This window comes from Telmatherina bonti, assembly GCF_933228915.1.
Source record: "Telmatherina bonti genome assembly, chromosome: 1".
NCBI classification, from domain to species: domain Eukaryota; kingdom Metazoa; phylum Chordata; class Actinopteri; order Atheriniformes; family Telmatherinidae; genus Telmatherina; species Telmatherina bonti.
In genome coordinates, this window is record NC_136619.1 from 34,424,673 (window position 1) to 34,447,040 (window position 22,368).

The 22,368-nt window shown below is 38.8% G+C and overlaps 1 protein-coding gene across 1 annotated transcript; it reads right to left on the bottom strand.

The window, feature by feature from the left end:
- Window positions 1-4,486: 4,486 nt before the first annotated feature.
- LOC306758582 (ceroid-lipofuscinosis neuronal protein 6 homolog) lies at window positions 4,487-22,368 on the bottom strand. Its single transcript, XM_079243909.1, has 7 exons — window positions 22,246-22,368; window positions 19,421-19,541; window positions 19,217-19,315; window positions 16,026-16,214; window positions 13,209-13,264; window positions 10,557-10,679; window positions 4,487-5,058 (listed from the first exon to the last, which is right to left on the bottom strand). Exons 1-7 carry the CDS (start codon window positions 22,284-22,286, stop codon window positions 4,788-4,790), a joined length of 900 nt encoding a protein of 299 aa, XP_079100035.1. The 5' UTR covers window positions 22,287-22,368; the 3' UTR covers window positions 4,487-4,787.

A 22,368-nucleotide genomic window follows, 5' to 3' on the forward strand; every position in this document is an offset into this window, starting at 1 on the left:
TGGTTTAGTTTTCTTATTCATTAGGGTAAATGATACTGGTGCGTGATCACTGATAGTGATGGAATGGATTTTAGTTTCTGAGATATTGTTCATCATAGAGCTGTTAGTGAGGAAGTAGTCTATTCTGGAGTATGAGTGGTGGACAGATGAAAAGTAAGTGTACTCTCTAGCAGTGAGGTGTTGTGAGCGCCAGACATCACAAAGACCAAAATCCTCCATATATTGTTTAACAACTCTTGCTGACTGCCAGACCCTATGTTTCCCTGCTCCGCCCCCCTTGTCCATCCCAGAGTTTAAGGTCATGTTGAGGTCGCCCCCAATGATAAGTGTATTATCAAGGTGATCATATAGTAAGGAGAAGAAGGAATGAAAAAAGGAGGGGTCATCAGTGTTTGGGCCATAAATATTTGCAATGCATAACTTCATGTTTAGGATAGATAATGTCATTATTATGAATCTTCCACCTGGGTCTAAAATTATATTATTAGCAGTAAAATGAATTTTCCTGTTTATCAGAATGGCTACTCCTCTTTGTCTTGAGTTGAAGCAGGCCGAGTACACGTGAGGGAACTGTACTGTAGAGAGTACGTTAGCTGTTGTTTTTAATAAATGAGTCTCCTGTAGCAGGACAATGTCTGCCTGTAGATCATTCAATCTGCTAAACACCTTCAACCTCTTCTCCCTGGAACCAGCTCCTCGTATATTCCACGTAACAAACCTCAGGGTGGTCATGCTCAAGCTACTGAAGTGTTTCTATAAAAGTATGTGTGTGTTTGTGTGTGTGCAAGCCCACATTAATGCATGCATGCTGTGTGTAGATTGTGTGCGTATATAAATTCATCTGTGTGTACAATGTTCCTATATGTCTGTCCACATGCTTAGAGTGTGTGTGAGAGTTGGGGGTGAGTGTTGATGTGATTAAACGTGCTCTGTGTTGTAGGTGTGTTATGTGCATGACATTTAGTGTCTGTGTCATGTGGATGTACGTGCGTACCCTACCTATTATTGTTGTTATGGCATAATAGAATGAAAGAGCAGCTAGAAAGGAAAGGAGTGAGAAAAGCAAACAACTACAACTACACATAAAAAGAAATAGCACAAACAAAAGAGCAAAAACAAAAGCCCTAAAGGGGGGGGGGGGCAAAAAACAAAAACAGAACAAAACGAAAGCAACAACAACAGCAAATTTACAAAGACTGGCAGTAAATGTACAGTTCTGAATTACCATAATTAATGTGCTTATAGCAGATTAACATGTAAATTGAACAATAATTAGCTGTATGAGTGATAGATATTACCTGAGGTTAGTAGAGCCAGGGGGTGGTATTTTTGTCACGGTAAAGCTGTCCATTGACGAACAATTTGTCCACCGCGATGACTGCACGGGATCCTTCGTCTCTGAGCTTCTTCCGGATGGGAAACAGGACCCTGCGTCTCTCCAGAATCTCTTTGGGAAACTGATTATTTACACTAAAATCGGTCCCGCGGAGTTCCGGACCTCGATCCCTCACCTGCTCTTTCTGCTTGTAGCTCACGAACTTGGCTACAATCGGTCTGGGTCTGCGGCTGTCCGGTCTTTTCCCACCTAAGCGATGAACTCGGTGAAATGAGATGTTCCTCACCGCGTCTTCGGGTAGCTTCAGCTTGGTTTGGATAAAGGATCTGATTGTTTGCTCTGGATCCTCTTCTTGTTGCTCCGGGATTCCTGCAAGACCAGGTTGTCCCTCATGCTGCGCGCCTGGAGATCGATCACAGTTTCCTTTATTTTTTTATTTTCCTCTGTGAGTCGAGTCATTCCCTCGTTGAGAGAAGTCACCGTCTCCCTGAGGCTGGCGTTCTCTGCGGCCAGAGACTCCACCTGCTTCTGGCTGAATTCCAGCGACTCCCGCAGCGACTGAAACTCCCGGTGGAGAACTTCCAACAGGCCCAGACGAGCGTCGAAGCTGGCGAGATTTTTGTCAATGGACATCAGGATGTCCGAGGTGTCGTCCCCGTTAGAGGACGTCGCTCCGGGTGAGTCTTCTTTCCGGCTTCTCTTGGAGGTTGAAGCGGATCTGGGCGCAGACGGAGTCGGTGTCTGGCAATGAATTCTGAATTTGGTCTTAAGATTATCAACATGTTACGGTCTCTCTTTTTGAATGCGCTTTGATTGCACAGAGCTCGAACATCAACTCTGTGCCAGATACAAATGTGTGCACATCAATGATGTTCTACTTCAACATCAGGGCAGACTGAAAACACAAGAGCAGAGCTGTTAACCCTTTAAGGTCCTAGTCTACCATTTGGTAGAGGTAAATTTGCAGTAACTTTGATGAATTTCTTTCAAAAATTGTGGAAATAAACCTGCCTGAGCCTCTACCATTGTTGTCGTTCTTTTCTCTTAAATCTGTAATATTTAAAAATGCAAACACATTTGATCAGAAGGTTACGTAATTCAAATCTGGTTGAAATGAGAAAAAAGACCAAGTCAAAGGATTCAAGTTAGAATTGACTCTTATTTGTTGAGTAAAAGAAGATTGTACATATCTCGAGAGGAGGTCTTGCTGATACCCTTAGCTAAGCTAATACATCAAATGCGAGGGTCCCAGGTTCCGCCTGAAGATCTCGCCTGTCATTCGTCAACCCTCCTCTTTTATACTGGACAAATCATGTGACTATGTGCGTGCATGTATATGCAAATTCATATGAACGTGTATTTCTGTTGAGAGCGTCGCTTCTTCTGCAGGATCGTGGTCTCCTCCTTATTTGGTCCTGGCGTTGAGTCAGCAGGTGAAGTTCCTGTGAAAGTTGCATCCTCCCTACTCTTTTCCCATGGCTTCACAAACCTGCTATTGTCCACGTTCTGAGGAGTTGTCTGCTCCTCTCTGTGTGAAAATTACTGATAACTTACACTCCAGCCGTGTGTGTGTGTGTGTGTGTGTGTGTGTGTGTGTGTGTGTGTGTGTGTGTGTGTGTGTGTGTGTGTGTGTGTGTGTGTGTGTGTGTGTGTGTGTGGTTTGAGTTGAAACATCAGTCCAGCCACTGTCCTTGACTTTTCTCATCAGGAACTCTGTTTCTGCTTCTTCTGTGCTCTCTTTGTGCGTCTGTTTTTACTTTCTGTTAAAGAGTCACATCAGGTCATAAGAAAAGAATCTATTGATTATATATTGATTAATAATAATACTAATAAGTGAAATAATATGTAAGATTATACTTGTGATTAAAAATGATCAAATATGTAAAATATACTTCAGTACCAACTGGTTTGGGTGTGTGAAACCCAAACGGTTTGTTATAACACTTCTGTTTCAAATTTCAACCATTTAAATATTGGTACATTTTTATTCACTTCTTCTTAACATCTCAACCATTTGCTAAAAAATATTTATTCTTATCCAAAACAAATGGAAAAACACAAACATTTTTCTCTTGTCTTTTTGTCAGTGTAAAGGTTAAAGGGTTAAAGCTCCACAATGATTCACACGGTGTCAGAATCACATGAAGGCAGCAAATTTTCCAATACTTCTGGTCATGTTGTGTGTATCCCTTCAGCTGAACTGCCAGTTTATGCCAGACTATAGGCAGTGCTTGATTTTAAAAATATACTTTAAAAAGATGTTGTTTTGAGCCTGGTTTCTAAATGTTTCCTTTTGAAGTAATTAATGATCTTTGCATACAGCAAGAAAATATCATAAAATTTAGTCATTGATTCCCAAGTATTAGCATTTTCTCTCCTTTCTTAACCCTTTATGGGGCAAGTGACTATTTTTGATCACTTCGTTTTCTTTCATATTCAGCGAGAAACATTTTTTTTACTGTTAATGTAGCAACAGAATGGAGGTCTTGGTACGTACCAGAAGGAAAATTTTAGGTTCAAATTTCTCATTTCAAGATATTTCACTGAGTGCCCTATAAAGGGTTAAAGTGGAAATGAAACAGTCAAGCAAACTAACATTATTTACTAGACTCAGTCATCATCTCATCAATAATAATATTCCAAAAGTGAAAAATATTAACATATACAAGAAAACCATAGTTTAGTTTTATCTTTTGTAGTAAGAGCGCCGCCATCTGCATTGCAGTACCGTAAACGGTGACGTCACAGGGTTAATATCTCATATAGGTTTAACTGAATTGTAAATCTATCTGTTGTTCACAGCATGTTATCTTAATGCATATCACTAAACAAACCAATACTGATTCAAATGATCTCAAACTGGACATACAGTACTAGTAGTAGTAGTAGTTTTGTGTGTAATACTGGTTGGTTACTGAGTAAAACTGTTTAAACGGACTTGAAATGAAATGACCTTAACTGATTGAAGTGTTGTTGTCTTTTTTGTTTTTTTAAATGTGATAATGGACCATAGATGTAGTTTACTTTTACCTTTAAAAAGTAAATACCAGTCATGGTTTTAAGTTTCATGAAGAAATACAAGAAAACTCACAAAGAAATGCTCAAAAATATTTTAAAATGTCAAAAGTACTGTGAACATTTTTTGCCCAACCATGTCAAGTGATTGTGGGTATCTATGTTCCCCTTGCAGCCTCAAATCTCTCTTCATAAGATAAAAGTTTCAGAAGTCAGACTGTAAAATGTGGTAAATGATAAGTGGCTCAACAAGTCACACACATCAGTACACAGATAAAGAGAAGTAAAATTCCACTCTGACGCCAGCAGATCTTTCTTTTCGCAGAAATTTTGCTGCCCATCAGCGCACACCATGACCTCTGTCCCAGCTTAAAACATTTGCATCAGGCAGTTAATTACAAGTAAATAACTTCTGATTTTAGAAACACAAACAAACTTATTGGCCTTTCTTGATGTGTAAGGTGTAATATGACCAGGGCTCTGGAACATAAAATAGTCCGGGGTACTTGCTGCGCAATACTGGGTCGTTCCACAGCCAGGCCACCCACAGGGCCACCAGCAGCAGTGTAACACTGAAACTGTAGAAGAGAAACAGGCCGTTGCTGTCTGGGCTGAGGCCTTTACTATGCTGAAATATCACCATGACAACCATGGCAAGGAAAGTAAGCAGGAAGAGTTCAGTGATTTGTCCTTCGGTGACCAAGTACCTAGAAGAAAAAAGTGCAGAATACGTTAAGAGCTCATCATAAACATTTAATTAGCAACAAAAGTCTGCAAGAAAAACAAAATCTTTTCAATGAGAACAACGTTTGATTTCCAAGATTCAACACATTGTAAATATTTAATGTGAATGCCCATGGGGCACCGTTCAGGTCACTTCAATCATTCACATCTCCAACCCTGCAGCTCCTTCGGGAGATGTGTGCTACGACTTTTGTCGTTTCAAGTCTTTGTAGTTTTTGCGATATTAAGCATTTGTAAAAAATTAATTCAGCCTTGTGATTGGATGAAAGTCTTTCAAACCCACTGTGCATTTGACGTTGCAAAAATTCAGCTCTGCAATTGGTCAGTTTTTTCCATAATGAGCTGAATACTGCTTCAACTGGGTTTCGGAGCTCTCTGCACCGGTTTGCAGTGTCCGGTTCATCAAGTTCCCGTCCCCCATTGTCTTTCCTGCAAAATGTTTGGCACACTACTCCTCCTACACCTTTTGCCTCACTTCAACCATTCAACTATCAAACTGTTCAGCTCATTCAGGAGATATGTGCTCTGACTTTTGGTCTTTCTAACATGTAACCTTTTTAAGTTATTCACATTTTTGCCAAATGTTAAAATCCACGCCAGTGATTGGACAAAGTGGAAGTCAGCTCAGCGATTGGTCCATTTTGTCCACCGGGACACAGGTACACATACAAGGCACGGGTTCAAATGCAGCATTTTAAATATGCTAGTAGTCAACATGCTTGAGTGCCATTCAGCTGGTGATCCATATGCAGGAGGATCTTTCATATCATTGCTAAATGTGTTATGTAAAGTTACAATTTATACTGCAGCAACTACAACTAATTGATCATGTGTATTTTAGCAAGTAACTATCAGTTACAACTACATCACATGCAATGGCACCATTAAATTGTGAAATGAAATTTCCATAAGAGCAATATGGACTCTTTTATTAGTCAGCTAAATTGACAACTCAGGGTTGGGACCAGGAGGCAGAATTGTAGTCCTACACACTTTTCTGCAGCTTCCCACCTGCCGCCGCCCACCCAAAACCCCATTCCGACCTTATACAACTCCCCAGCAGTAAGAATTAAACAACACAAAAACACTTCTGGGGTTAATCGTGAAAACCTCATAAAAATAAAAACAATGGATCTAATAAAATCTGAAAATAAGACAATAAAGTGTGGCCTACTGAATATTAGATCCCTCCCAAATAAGTCTTTATTAGTCAATGACTTGATAGGTGATCACCACATTGATTTATTCTGTCTTACGGAAACCTAGTTACAGCAAGAGGATTATGTTAGTATTAATGAAGCTACGCCAGCTAACTATTTAAACTTTCACATTCCTAGAACTACAGGCAGAGGAGGAGGTGTTGCAGCTATTTTTAAGTCAGAATTTTTAATTAATCCTAAGCACAAAACTAACTATAAATCCTTTGAATTCCTGACATTAAATTTATCTCATCCAAAATGGAATTCAGAGAAACCGCTCCTTTTAGCATTAGTGTATCGCCCACCTGGACCTTACTCCGAGTTTCTGACCGAATTCTCTGATCTCTTGTCTGAGTTAGTGCTGACTACTGATAAGGTCATTGTACTAGGTGATTTTAATATTCATGTTGACGTTGAAAATGATAGTTTAAACATTTCCTTTAGCTCTATTCTAAACTCAATTGGGTTTTCACATGTCAATGGAGCCACTCACTGTCATGGTCACATTCTTGATCTTGTTCTAACATATGGTATTGAGACTGATAAGCTCAAAGTATTTCCTCAAAACCCTGTCTTGTCCGATCACTTCTTGTTAACCTTTGAATTCACTTTATTTGATTACTCACTGACCAAAAATAAATTCTACTATAGTAGATGTTTATCAGACAATAATATTACAAAATTTAAACAATCAATTTAATCAATTTTTTCACATCTACCATGTGTTAGCATGACTGAGAGTCCCCCTTTAAGCCTTACTCCTGCTCAGATTGATCAACATGCTGATACTATAACAGCTTCAATGCGTACAACCTTGGATAATGTTGCTCCCCTAAAGAAGAAGAAATTAGGTAAGATTATGAAGGCTCCCTGGTTTAATTCCCAGCTTCGAGCTCTAAAACAGGCATCAAGGCGTTTGGAAAACAGATGGCGTTCATCAGGACTAGAGGAGTCTCACTTAACCTGGAAAGAAAGTTTAAGCGTATACAAAAAAGCCTTACGTACGGCAAGAACAGCTTATTATTCATCATTGATAGAGGAAAACAAAAACAACCCTCGGTTTCTTTTCAGCACTGTAGCTAGGCTTACTAGGAGCCGGAGCGCTGTGGAGCCATGTATTCCTTTCTCACTTAGCTGTGATGATTTCATGTATTTTTTCAGGAATAAAATTGACACTATTAGAGATCAAATTCACAATACTCTTCCTTCTACCTATAATGTTGAGCCTGTTGTGGTCTCCGAAGCATCCTTAGAACCAGGATCTGACTTGTGTCTAAATAGTTTCTGTCCTGTCCAACCCTCTGAATTAACTAAAATAACAGCTTCATCTAAACCATCCACCTGTATCTTAGACCCTCTCCCAACGAGCCTCTTTAAGGACATTTTCCCTTTAATTAATACATCACTACTAAATCTTATCAATATGTCTTTAGTGACAGGATATGTACCACAATCATTTAAAACTGCTGTAATCAAGCCTTTACTTAAAAAGCAATCTCTGGATCCAGAGGTGATAGCAAATTATAGACCTATATCTAACCTCCCGTTTATGTCCAAAATTCTGGAGAAAATAGTTTCAGCTCAGCTACATGCCCACCTGAGCAGAAATAATTTAGGAGTTTCAGTCAGGATTTAGAGCTCATCATAGTACTGAGACAGCATTGGTGAAAGACAAAGGACTTGTGTCCGTACTTATCTTGCTTGATCTTAGTGCTGCATTTGATACAGTCGATCATAACATTCTGTTACAAAGACTAGAACAGGTGATTGAATTACAGGTACAGCGTTAAGCTGGTTTAAATCATATTTATCTGATAGACTTCAGTTTGTTCATGTAAATGACAAGTCCTCCTCCCAAACTACAGTAAGTCATGGAGTTCCTCAAGGTTCTGTACTTGGACCAATACTCTTCACGCTATATATGCTCCCTTTAGGCAAAATTATTAGACAGCATGGAATAAACTTTCATTGTTATGCAGATGATACTCAACTATACTTATCCTTTAAACCAGATGAAACAAATCAGCCCAATAGGCTACAAAATTGTCTCATAGACATAAAGACTTGGATGTCAAGAAATTTTCTCCTCTTAAACTCAGATAAGACTGAAGTAATTCTCGTTGGATCTGAAAAACTCAGAGCTAAATTTTCCGGTTTTGTAATGAACCTGGATGGCATTACTTTAGCTTCCAGTGCTACAGTGAGAAACCTTGGAGTAATATTTGACCCTGACCTGTCCTTTGGCCCACATGTTAAGCAGGTTACTAAAACAGCCTTCTTTCATTTACGTAATATAGCCAAAATTAGGGACATTCTGTCTCAGAGTGATGCAGAAAAACTGGTTCACGCTTTTGTTACTTCGAGACTAGATTACTGTAACTCTCTATTACTGGGCTGTCCTAAATATGCCCTGAAAAGCCTTCAGCTGATCCAGAATTCTGCAGCCAGAGTCCTGACCAGAACCAGCATGAGAGATCATATTTCTCCAGTTTTAGCCTCTCTTCATTGGCTGCCTGTTGAATCTAGAATAGAATTTAAAATCCTTCTCCTTACATATAAAGCCCTCCACAACCAGGCACCACTATATATCAAAGACCTCATTGTTCCTTATATACCAAGTAGAGTACTTTGTTCGCAGACTGCAGGCTTACTTGTGGTTCCTAGAGTCTCAAAGAGCCGAGCAGGAGGCAGAGCCTTTGGTTATCAGGCCCCTCTCTTATGGAATAAGCTCCCAGTTAGTGTTAGGGAAGCAGACACCCTCCCCACCTTTAAGACTAGGCTGAAGACTTATCTTTTTGATAAGTCCTATAGCTAGGGATGGTTAGCATCCCTTAGTTATGCTGCTATAGGTTTAGACTGCTGAGGGACATTTCCTGATACACTGAGCCTCTTTCTTTTTCTCTTTATCTCTCTCTTTTATCCCCCCCCCCCCCCCCCCCCCCCCCCCCATAACAGTGTTGCATCATTAACATGTATGTCTCCTGTCTCAGCAGGTCTCCCTGGCCGGGAGTAGCAGTTCCTGTTGTCTGTTGTCTTTCTGTCCTCTTCCCCCCACACAGCAGAGGCAGATGGCTGCCTGTCCTGAGCCGGGTTCTGCCGGAGGTTTCCTTCCTGTTAAAAGGGAGTTTTTTCCTTCCCACTGTTGCCAGTGTGCTTGCTCAGGATGGGAGATTGAGTTGGACTCAACTCAATCTGTTGGTTTCCTTATATAGGCTGTTATGAATTGGCCTTCATTATGTTTTCCCCTCTGTCTGTAAAGCGTCTTGAGATGGCATTGCCGTGATTTGACGCTATATAAATAAAGTTGAATTGAATTGAATTGAATTGAAATGTTATTGTTACAGTAGAAATTAATTGGAAATAAAAATAACTATGGAGCTAAAAAGAAATTTTAAGAAATAAATCAAAATCTGTTGATAAACTGTTGGGAATTGTAATGTGTAGCAGAGACCAAATTATAACTAAAACATGCATAAATTAGATTAAAGAATTTGCTGAGTTAAATATTCAGGACGCATAGATGCTGCAGCTCACAATATCCATTAATAAGCACCTTCAGATTCCTAACTCAGGGACTTGAGGGAATCAAAAGTACAGCTCCCTGCCTGTATCCACTCTTTACATCCCTGCCACACAGTATGTTTACACTCATGCATGTTGACCCACACATTACTTATATCCATTTAATGCATAAACATCAGTCACCATGTGTGCATGCAGCAGGATCACAATGATTGGTCTTCATATATACCAGAAAAATTCTGATAATGGTGTTTAAATAAGAAGCCCTTCCATTTATATTTCCACAGACATGTTACAGAACAGAGTAATGACTCATGCACACATTACATCCCCACACACAGCTGCAATTATTATAATTGCAATTATACACGGATTTCTCAACACATAGCGCTTTAGTGTTACTCCAGTTTCCGACTTAATGTGTCTTCCTTTAGCTGCAGTCAACTTTTTCTAAAGCGAACTCTGCTGGAGCTGCTGCTGCTTGATCATGTGACAGAAAAAGCAACCTAAGCTGTGAAATCAAGCCCAAAGCAACATCTTAAAGCGGCAAAGTGTGTCACAGGATGGAAAAATACAATAAAGATGAAGAAATGTACCTTGTTTTTCAGGGAGGATGTTTTTCCAAGCATTAAAGTTTTGTATTGATGTGAACGTGCCTGTATGTTATTGCGTAAAACTGTTTGCAGTGTGTAATCGTGCAGAATGTTCACGGGGACGAATAAAAGTCCCAGATTACTGACCAATAGTAGAGAGCGCTGGGTCCCAGCAACAGCCAACCAGAGATGGGAACCTTCCTTTGTTTCTCACAGCTGGAGAAGCAGCCACTGAAGTAGATGAACAGAATGATGAAGAAGGGAATATACCTAGACAGAAGAAAACTGAATCACAACCACATTCATATTTTTCTTTATAAAGCCAAAATAGCTTTTTTTTTTTTAAAGAATAAATTATTTAGTTTCATTGCATATTTCCGCAAATGCAGTTCTTAAAAGAAATTTACTCATTGAAGGCCAGATTTAAAAAAGCCTTCTACAGCGTGAAAAATACAGAAAACTGATTCAAAAGCTTATAAAGTTGTCTGACACCGAAAACCACCTCATTTATATCAATGTTGTGGTTCCTGCTCTGACCTGTGCTGCAGTGGGTGTGCCTGTTTCCCTGGCAATCAAGTCCACACCAGGTTCTCATCAGGAAATCAGCAGCAGCAAGATAAAAGGCCAGCTCAGTTCACCAGTCATCGCCTGATTGTTGTTTCATCTGTGTGCATGATTCTTGCCTGCCTGCCTGTCAACCTGCCTGCCTGCCCGCCAACCTGCCTGCCTGCCCGCCAACCTGCCTGCCTGCCTGCCTGCCTGCCTGCCTGCCTGCCTGCCTGCCTGCCTGCCTGCCCGCCCGCCCGCCCGCCCGCCCGCCCGCCTGCCTGCCTGCCTGCCTGCCCGCCAACCTGCCTGCCTGCCTGCCTGCCCGCCCGCCAGCCTGCCTGCCCGCCCGCCAGCCTGCCTGCCTGCCCGCCAACCTGCCTGCCTGCCCGCCCGCCAACCTGCCTGCCTGCCCGCCCGTCAACCTGCCTGCCTGCCCGCCAACCTGCCTGCCTGGCCACCTACCATTCTGCCCAGGAGAACAATAAACCTGTCCTAGTATCCACATCCAATCTGCACTTGGGTCCTTGTTTGTCCTACACTACAACAATCAATGTACGTGTTACAATGTGAAAATGTTCATTTGCATTTCTCTCAGTGACCACCTTTCTAAAATTACTTTATGGATAAATAACTGTTGGAAAGGATTATAAAAGTCTTTCCAACTACCACTTTAACTGCTAAATGCTGGTTGGTATGATGCTTCTGTACAAGATATAATTATCTTATGTGATTTACTTCTGCAGCTCATAAACTACAGATTGTAAACTGACCAACCTTCCCTTAATATTATGTTCCCATCACTACAGAACATATTCTGGCTGCTTTTAAAACGAGGTACCCGTATATATTGGCAGAGTGGTTTACAAACACATTGCACTTCAGTGTTTAATACTTCTTTTTAACTTCTTAATGCTTGAATAGAAGATATTCATTTCTGTTCACTCACTGTCCAGTTCTCCTTCCCCGAAAAGCAAAACTTCTATCTTTTCGTTGATTAAAATGCTCTGGTAGGCTTACTAAAAACATTCAGACAGACAACAAATTAACGCCAGCCACTTCAGCCAGACAGAGGTAATGATAATTAACTGATCAATTTAATTTGTGGGTGTGTGTTTGCAGTTGCAGCGCCGTTAGAATGGGGTGATATCTCTCCCAAAAAAAGGTCAGTAACGCCTCGGTTCCACAACGTTTACAGGCTGTTAGAAGAAGAAGAGAGGATGCTTTACAATGGTCAACAAAAGGTCCGTCCCAACTTATTAGAAGTGTGTTGCTGTCATCATGTTCAACCTCATAAATGCATATTTTTAAATGAGTATTAAATTTCTTAGTTTCAACTTGTGGTATATTTTCTGCGTCCCATTTTAAATCCATTTTGAGTGATGTGGCTTTCCATATCCTTCTTGTATAACACCTACTGAAAGAACTAAAAGGAACTTATTAACTGGAGACTCTCTCACTCTGAAGCTGAGCCTTAAGAAAATTTTTCAAAGTAAGGAGAGATGGTTCATTTCAAGCTCATATTTTAATTCAGAGCACCAATTAATGCAGTGACTTGAACTCAACCCCTACTGGGCAGAAGCTCTCTGCTACCCAACTGGTTTCCTTTAGAAGTGGATTAATATTCTAGTGATATTGGCTGAGCACAAACACAACAGTGTTTGCACATAAATAATAACAATTCAGTGTATCAAGGATGTTAAATTTCACTTTTAAAGTTGCTTTAAAAAAAAAACAGCCCCTTTATCTATTGTCATAAGAAAATCAGATGGAAAGAGCTTTTTACCTCTTTGTGCTCAATTAAAAACCATTCCAACTTTTTCATTTCATTCCATTCCTTAAAAAAACAAAGATTTAAGTCAAAGCAGCTGAATCTGCCAATTTTCCTGAATGTTGCATGACATTTTCCAGCTACTGTAGTCTGCTGACAGACACACACACACACACACACATACACACACACACACACACACACACACACACACACACACACAAATAACTATCTGCAGACATGATGTGTGCAGATTTCTTATTTTTTCTTCTTTTTTAAATTGCCATCTTGCCCTCAGGCATTTTTTTAAATGTCCCTCATCCCCAATTGACTTGTCATTAAAAAAAAAAAAAAAAAAAAAAAATCAAACAGTTCGAGGTAAAGAAAAAGGAAAATAAATTTGAATTCACTCCTAAGCAGAAAGTCCTGCATTATTAAACATTTCACTCATTGTTCAGTATGCACGCAGTGTATGCACATACCACATTAAATGTCCCAGCTGTTCATCATAATAATACAGCAGCTCAAAGGAGTCGATCTGTGGAGGGAGGACAGGGCTGAATTACCACCAGAAACTCAACATCCTCAAGTATGTCTTATTGGCACGTCTTTTACTTTGTAAGGAACATTATGCAACAGTGCCACCTATCGTTTGAATAACATTTACACTTGTACAGAAAGAACTCACATTTACAGAGTCGTGGTGCGAAAAAGGAACAAATAAGAGGGGAAAAATATGCACACAAATATAACATACACTTGTACACGGAATACAGATGATTAATTAGGAATAAATCAAGCTGACCAAAGTTTCTACCACCCTAAATAAAACATTTAACGAGGTAGTGTTATACACCCTCAAGGCACTTCAACCCCTCTGTGTTGGTTAGCCCTTTGAATTAGTCAGCATCTGTAGTACTACACTGTTCCACCCGGCAGAATACTACTACTTTTAGACAGGGTTATGGAAAGGATGGCTTTCTCACTTAACATTTCGTAAAAAAAAAATAAATAAATAAAAAAAAACCTTTATTGAAGCATCCACACAAGAATTCTTTCTTCTTTTTGTAAAAAAATCAGACGTGGGATAATAAACTCTGCTTCTGTGTTGTCATTTATTAGGTACGCAGAGATCCATCTATCTGCTTTCTACAACCATTTATTCCAAAGCAGAGTCACAGAGGGGGTGTAGTCTTTCCCAGCAGCTTGTTACATTAGGACAGGACTGAAACGTAAGCTATTACACCTATATTAAAAAAAAGAACGCATGACAACCTCCATGTGTTTGGATGGCACTGCTACATACACTTTAAAAAAAAAAAAAAAAAAACATCCTTATCGATACCATCCTTGCTCTCAGAGTCTTCATGTTGTTTCAGTGCCTCAGTGACCGGATTTTTGTCAGCTTTCCTCCAAATCCTCACATGGTTCAGACTGTAAAAGTGCACCTGCAGCTGCAGAATGTGTTTCTCCAACACTTGTTTCCACTCAGCCTTGAATAGACACAGCCTGTGGGGTCCCTTTATAACCCGTGTGGCTTGCGCACCACACAGGCTCTAACAAACAGTTACCAACAGAGATGTACAGGCTGGCTTTTTTTCCAAGGAATGGCTGTGCAGGCCCCGAGCTCTCTGCTGAGATATAGAGAGGGAGGCTGATTAATGATGCCTTACAGCTGCGTTAAAAGGACTTACCTCCCACTGTTCCCTGAAACTCTGCCCCACCTTTCTGCCCTGCAGCTGAGCTAACCCCCCCCCCCAACCAGCACAAAAACATTTGCTGTGGGATTAAGATAAACCCAGATGACAGACAGCTTGATATCTACAGATAAGAGCAGTGTGGAGGGATTGGTGGATCATTTCTTGCAGCTGTCCATGTATTAAATTCAGTTAACTGGATTCTGTTAATGACAAATAAAAGAAAAGAGAACAATAAAACTCAAATGCGCCTATTTATTAAAAGCCAAACAGTATAGCAGTATAATGCGTCTATAAACCTTTTATGTAATACTTTTAATACAATCAAAAAACAGCAAAATGCCATTCATAGAAGCTGTTAGTGAAGAAGAATATATAATATAAATATAAACCATATCTCTAATCTTCTTCAGATATGAACAAATATAAACTCCTCTCATGCTGCCAGTAGTCAGAAAAGCTTCACTGCACCAGCAATACTACGAAGATCAAAACAAGCCACGCAGATTAGCATCATTTTAGCAAATGTCAATTGCAAGTCATGCATAAGTCATGATGTTTTGTTGACAGCCTATGTCACTGTCAAGTGATTTCATACGTGCAAAATGTTACAAAAAAGAAATCTGGTTTATGAGGTTGTGAATTGGTCGTCTGACAAAACTGAAGAAAAACGATTAAGCAAAGCAATACAGAAAAAAAAACATTAGAGGAAGTTAAATTCAAACAAGTGACAAAAATAAAACAAGCCATAACTATGCCATGCCATGGGACTTTTGTAAAAGGTTATTAAAACTAAATGCAAAAGCTGAAAATGTCAAACTGGGCCATACTTAAAAATGCCAGTCAGAATATGCTTTTAATTGCAGTGTGAACATAAATCATAGGATAAACTCACTGATCCACAAGAGTCAGTTGTTACAAAGTCTAGATTTAGGAGTTGCTAAAACACCTTAAGGACTTGTAAGAAATCACCTACACAAGTCATCCCAGACTGAAGAAGGAGCTAATATGTCAGGGTTAGGGCAGATATTCACACTAAAGTATCAACCAGGAGTCTAGATGCAGAATTCTGAATCCATTCCAGCTATGTCATCAGTCTCTTGTCAATGTCTTATGGCAAGAGAGATTATTTACACTAAGGGTTGAGAATAATTCCTAAAAAGAAGCATGTTAGCTATTTTTTCTTCAGATTAAAGTGATAAGCAAAGCATATAGAGAGAAACCAGAATAAGACCAGCAAAGACTGAACACAAAGGAAAATATAAGTAAATGTCAAATGAATGATGCTCTGCATTTGGATGACTACAAGATGTGCCAGGAAGAGATACGCTTTATTTACAGCAAAATAAACTCAGCAGGATCACACAACTTTGTCGGTCCAGGTGTGTTTTGTGCAGTGTGTTGTCAGGTAAACAAGGAATCCTTGTCAGAAACACCTCTGAAGAGTCACAAGTACTGCTTCCAGTTTTGTGGTGCGCAACATTTTGACAAGTGATCAACAAAGTCCCCCGTGTCCTGTCATGTCTGGCTGCAGAGTGAACTTTGACAATCACCTCAGTGTGCTCCCAGTGTACCAGGCATGACACGGCCATGGAGACTTACTAGGGAAGCTGGTTTGAGGTCTTTGATGATTGGGTTGTCTCTGACAGACAGATGGAGCTGGTAGCCACTCAGGATGAGCCGGTGGTTGATGGAGTCCCCCACCAGGTGGATGCTGGCTCCCATGACAAAAGTGATGATGCAGAGGTAGACAGCTGTACGAGACAGAGCCCTGCGACTCCGCTCAATCAGCTGAATGAAGCAACAATATACACAGTCATAATGGCATCGGCTTTATCTAAAGAGAAATAATTACTTCAGTTACATCATATGAACAAATAAACCTACCAGGTCTGTTATAAAAGTCAATTTAAACATCATTGATGGCACTGTAATGTTAATGATTTTCTTGAATTTTCTGATGACAGAATTCCCGTTTTTGTTTTCTAGCCTCAGGTGGGTTCTGCTGCGACTGCCAGCTGCCTACGTTTCCTTTCTTCCAAACAAATTTCTGCTGTAAATATGATGAATAATACATTGCAAGGAGGTTATTATTGGTTTAATAAGATAGTCTCACACAGGAGCTAAACCCCATCAGGAAAGCTTGGAAAAGGAAACCTTGCTTTATTTTAGACATTCTGAGTTTTTTTTCTTTGTTTTGTTTTCTTGGTTTTTTGTTCTTGTTTTTTTTTCAAGCCGTTTCTCTTTGTTCTGCAGTTTTTGCATATATTCATAGAGGCAGTTTGAAATCAGAGATTCAATCTGCCCTGACAAGCAGGTAAGTGTCATTTTGCTTCAAGCATAATTTCAAGACAAGCTATTTCCGTTTCTGAAACGGATTAGAAGCATTTACTAAAAGGACCACATACTGGATGACCTTTAAATATCTAGTAATAAATCAGCACCATTAATCTTGAGCTCTTTCGTCCTTCATCTGCACACATAACCATGAAAAGATTAAACAGGATCTGTAATTATAACCCAGCATCAAGGCAAGCTTGCTCAAGGAAACAAAAAGAAATATTCATTTACAACAGAAACTAGAGGTCAACATACTAATTAGTCAGTTTACTCTATCAAGTTCTGCCTATCATAGATGAATCCGCTTTATCCTGATAAGAAAACATACTTTATATGCAGGAAACAATGCAAGAATGTTGTAGAATAAGTTCACTGTGCGGTTCATCCATCAGAGGGTGCCCAAACTCCATTACTGACCCTTTGGTATCCCTCTACTGCTATCTGCTAACACACAGACTGTATCTTTAGATGCATAAAGTTATCTACTGGTGAACAATAAGAGGCTTCAAATTTGATGCCACTGACATCCATCAGACACTTCTACAGCTCTTTGGCTCCAACTCACGGTTCAAATCTTTTCTCATCATAAAAGGGTTCACATTTTCATTCTTCTCTATTCTGAGCTTCAGAAAGACTAAAATTCAGAATTGATTGGTGAAATCACAGCTGTTATGTACATCTTCGATTTATAGCCAATGCTAAGGAAAATACTGCCTATCAAAGCAGAATAAAACAATGATTTAAATATCATTTCAGTCTAAGTTGCTTATTTTGGCTGTCCTCTTTCAGAAAGATCTAATGATTCTTCTCCTAATCTACCCCATTTCAGCGAACGCCACACTGGTTTCAATCGTTTCCATGACAACTCAGACCATAGCAGTACCAAGGCAGTTCAAAAATATCGTGAAATCATTTGTTTGCTACACACATGGCACAACAATGGAGGACATACTTGACCTGCAAAAAGCCATTTGACTGCTGATGCAACCCAGGCGCTTTTATGACTCATTCTGTGACGTCAAATTCTGGCCATTAGTGGCCTGCAAATTATACAAATTTTCAGCCCATGTCTGCACCGACCAAACCCCAACGGAGTAGGTATTAAAAATGTATGTACCCGATTTGAGAAAATGATGGAAACACCTACAAACCAGGAGTTGTGGTGTCAGGCCGGGTGGGTGCTAATGGAAAAGGGCAATAATCCAAACAAATATGCATATAAACATAGAATTTTTCAACTAGAAGACAGTAAGATGACGCTGAAGAATTAGTGCTGACTCGCTTAAATGTGCTGCCTTCGCTGCCTCAGTTGGTGGCATGTTAGTAGGAGAGTCGCGAAATATGTTGTTATTGAAGCGTGCAACGTGGCAGTTTTATCTTAGAGTGTTTATTTATCATTAAGAGATTTAGTGTTAACCTTTCAGGATGTATTGGTTTGCAAGTTTGCTCAATTTTCTAAAGAAATTAGCTAGCATAACATCGGCTTCTGCTGTTGCATACTAACTAAGACTAGAATGTTTTCCAGAAAAACTTCCTTAAGGAACCGACCCATCATACACACAACCTTTTACATTCAAGGAGTAAACTGCTGTTCATACAAATATGTTAAACAAAATTCTCTGTAACTCGTCATGTTTCTAGTTGTTGTGTCAGCTAGCTATGACATTTGAGTACATCAGCAATGTAGCATTAGCTTATCTTTTATAAAATAATCCGACAACTGAGAAGTAATAGAGTTGATGACGTTGACTTTTTACAAAGTTGTGGTAGAGTCAGTAGAGTGTAGAGCAGGGATCACCAACTTTGAACCCGTTGGGCCCCTGTCTTCCAGGTTTTAGATGTTTCCCTGCTGCAACAAACCTGACTCAAATCAATGGATCATTTACAGACTGGTGCAGAGCTTGACAATAAGCTGTTAGAAACCATGTCATTTCAGGTGTGTTGCAGCAAGAAAACCTCTAAAATCTGCAAGACACCTACGCAGGAAGTTCGGAGATGGTGACCCCTGATGTACATGGACCTCCTTATTCCCAATCCACTAAATTTCTGAGGTAAATGTAGACAGCAGGAAGCATAATCCAGTGTGGGACACAATATCTCAGGCAGGAGGCACATTAAATGATAAATTATTTGTTGTATGATCACACCATTCATCCATTTTTCTGCCTTTATCAGTCCCCCTCCTGTGGGGGACTAATATGGGATTTTCTTATCTTATCTCATCTCATCTCATCTCATCTCATCTCATCTCATCTTATCTCATCTTATCTCATCTTATCTTATTACAAATCAACAAGGAGTAAGATTATGTTTTAGTTGGTATAGCAGCAGAAAAGCACAACAAATAAGTCTGATAAGCACTAAAAAACAAGACACAAAAATAAATAAATTATTTTAAGAAAATTCCTTCCAAATGCATTGTGACCAAAAAGCCTTGTTAGGTTAGGATTTACCTTGAGCATTAGGAATGGTGTGATGACATTATAGGCCATGTGGAAATAGTCTCCAGCACTGGGTTTGTTCAGGGGGAACCATTCCAGAGGCAGGATGATCTAAAATAAATGATATAAGGAAAATTTTCATATTCATAGATGCATAAATTGGAGATGAACCTATTCAACCACATCCAGTACAAATGAAGTGCACTGCCTCCTTACCATGACTATAGGCCTTCCAAAGTCAAGTATCCAGTTCTGCACGGTCAGACAGAACCACAGGTCAAAATGGAAAAGTTGTTTCTTGCCCTGGGGTGTACATTCCTTCGTAACATCAGGGGTCCTATTAACACACACATGCAGTTAAAATAAAGCAAGAGAGGCTGAACAATTCAGACACACTGGGGAAGCTGCAGTAATGTGAGGTTTTACCGTGGTATTTCTTGCTGCAGTAAATTTAGGTGAAACCGTGGTGCTGCTATTACTGCTTCCTTTTACCAATACATTTTCCAACTGCTTTCAGTGTGAGCACTTTGTCCAATAATGCTATAGATAATATGTTTATTACATATATATATATATGTATATATATATATATATATATATATATGTATATATATATATATGTATATATGTATATATATATATATATATGTATATATATATATATGTATATATGTATATATATATATATATGTATATATGTATATATATATATATATATATATATATATATATATATATATATATATATGTATATATATGTATATATATATATATATATATATATATATATACATATATATACATATGTATATATATATATATATACATATGTATATATATATATATATATATACATATATATATATATATATATATATATATATACCTATATATATATATGTATATATATATATAGGTATTTGTATGTGTGTGTATGTATTTCTCAATTTTTATTTATTTTTTTTATCATTCTGCATTCTGTGAAATCCCAATGCGATTATAACCCTACAGCTGTGGATTTGCTGATACCTTTAATTTATTGTGTATTGTGTACACATGTATGTGTAATTTCCTGGAATTGCTGACCCAACTCCTTGAAATTTAGACTATGCACAGACAGCATGGACCGGATGTATACTGCTAAATACAATATTCACCTTTCGACCCTGCTTGTCAAGCCAAGCCAAGGAACAGCTTGTTAATACCAGCAGAGCAGAAATAGACATCTGGAAGGACTGCCAGCCAGGGCTGCCAGTATTTACTCATTTTACTTTTATTCTTGTGTACTATTCGTTTACCAGATTATGTTGCACAGTGTTTGCTTTGAGTGGTTTCCCTCTGCTTGTTTCATTTGGTCCAATTCTTTTTTAGCCTTTTAATTTGTTTTAATCAGGTTTGATAACCAGTTTATGCAAGCGAACATATTATGAGAAAAAACAAAATTCAGATGTTAAAAAACCTTGAGCTTGAGCGTTGAATGCCATGGAAAAGATCAGAAGAAGAAGGATACAAGAAAAATAATGAATCATTTAAAATGCATGAAAAGCACTGTAGCCTTCATCATTCAACAACACAGAAAGTTTGGATTCAACGAAACTTTCTATATCTGAGCGCTCAGAAAAGCAGAATAATCTGAAACGGTCTGTCAGACAGGAATGAGATCAAGGGTTCCTTTGTAAGGATGAGTGGACCAGTACTGCAGCACTACAGCAATAAAGGCCTCATGGGAGTGTTACAGTCCCTGAATGAAGTAATGCTCAAACTAAAGGAACCATAACGTCTCAGACGAGCAAATGCTTGGGGACGGTTTATTCTTTAAAAATGTCTACCATCCTAAAAAAAACACAGATGTGATGTATGACTTGATGCTGACATTGTTTCAAAAGAGTGCATTAACCCAGTAATACACGAGCAGTCTGCATACTCTATTAAGAATTAAGTCTGAGATTATGAAACATGAAGACCTGATATCTTCACTCTAATTATGACTATCAGACACAGAGTTGCTTCCATTCATGTATTGTCAGTCATTTGATACATGACAAACACATGTTTTTCAGGTCTAAATCTTCATACAGATTGTATTATTTACAAAGATTGTGACAATAATGTACCAGTTCATCAAAGGAAAACTGGTTACCAACAGTTTTTTTGTCCTTCATTTCCTGTCATCATCAGCTCTGCTGATTAAGAGCAGGTGTAGCCTCTCTGCTTATCAGGGGCAGAGTATTAACGCTGAGAAAGACCTATTTCTTCTTCTTTTCAATGGGGTTGGTAGGCTTTTCTCTTATATTATAAACACACACACATTATATCTATAGATCTATCTATCTATATACCATCCAATTCCATTTTTATTGGTTTAATATATAATGTAATTATACATTTTTATCTCCATCCTGCTATTACACATTGTTTTTCCTCATCCCCAAGCTCAGTGATTCCTGCAAACTCTGGTCCTCAAGGCCCAATTACTGAAGGTATTAAACGTTTCCCTGCTGCAAAAAAAAAAAAAAACCTTATTTAAATTAACTGGATCTCTAGCGAACTAAGTGCAAGCCTGCCATTGAGTCATTCATTTGAGTCAGGTGTGTAAAAGCAGAGAAACGCTGAAGTCTTTAATAAATTAGGCCTTGGGTTGGGAATCAGTGCCCCAGTTAATCCAGAAGCAATATTGGTTATTTACTAAAATATTTCACCAACATTTCAAGCTGTCTGTAAAGTCAAATTTAAGCTAATTCATTACCAACTCAATTGTAAAGGAGAAATGCCGGATTTTCATTGGTCATTTGTTAAATCTGTCACGTGACAAGAAAAAGCAACCAAAAGTTGGAAATACTTGCAGCATAGCTTGAGACACCAAATGCGTTGTGAAAATAACTGTAAAGATACATGTTTATTTGCTAAAGTAGAGAAGCTAACAGAAAACACATAACAAACCGATCGGAAGATATCAGAAGAATCAGTTATTTTCTGCCTTAAATCTCTAAACGGACTTTCAGTGAAACAAAACAGCGACTCGGATGGCTAATTTTAAATACCTTTGCAAATCATTGCCTCGCCTTTTTCGTACATTCTGCATTATCAATTCCACGTAGTTAAAAGTAGGATAACAGGGTTAGAAATTAACGGGACGCAACTTCTGTAAAACATCTGTCACTTGC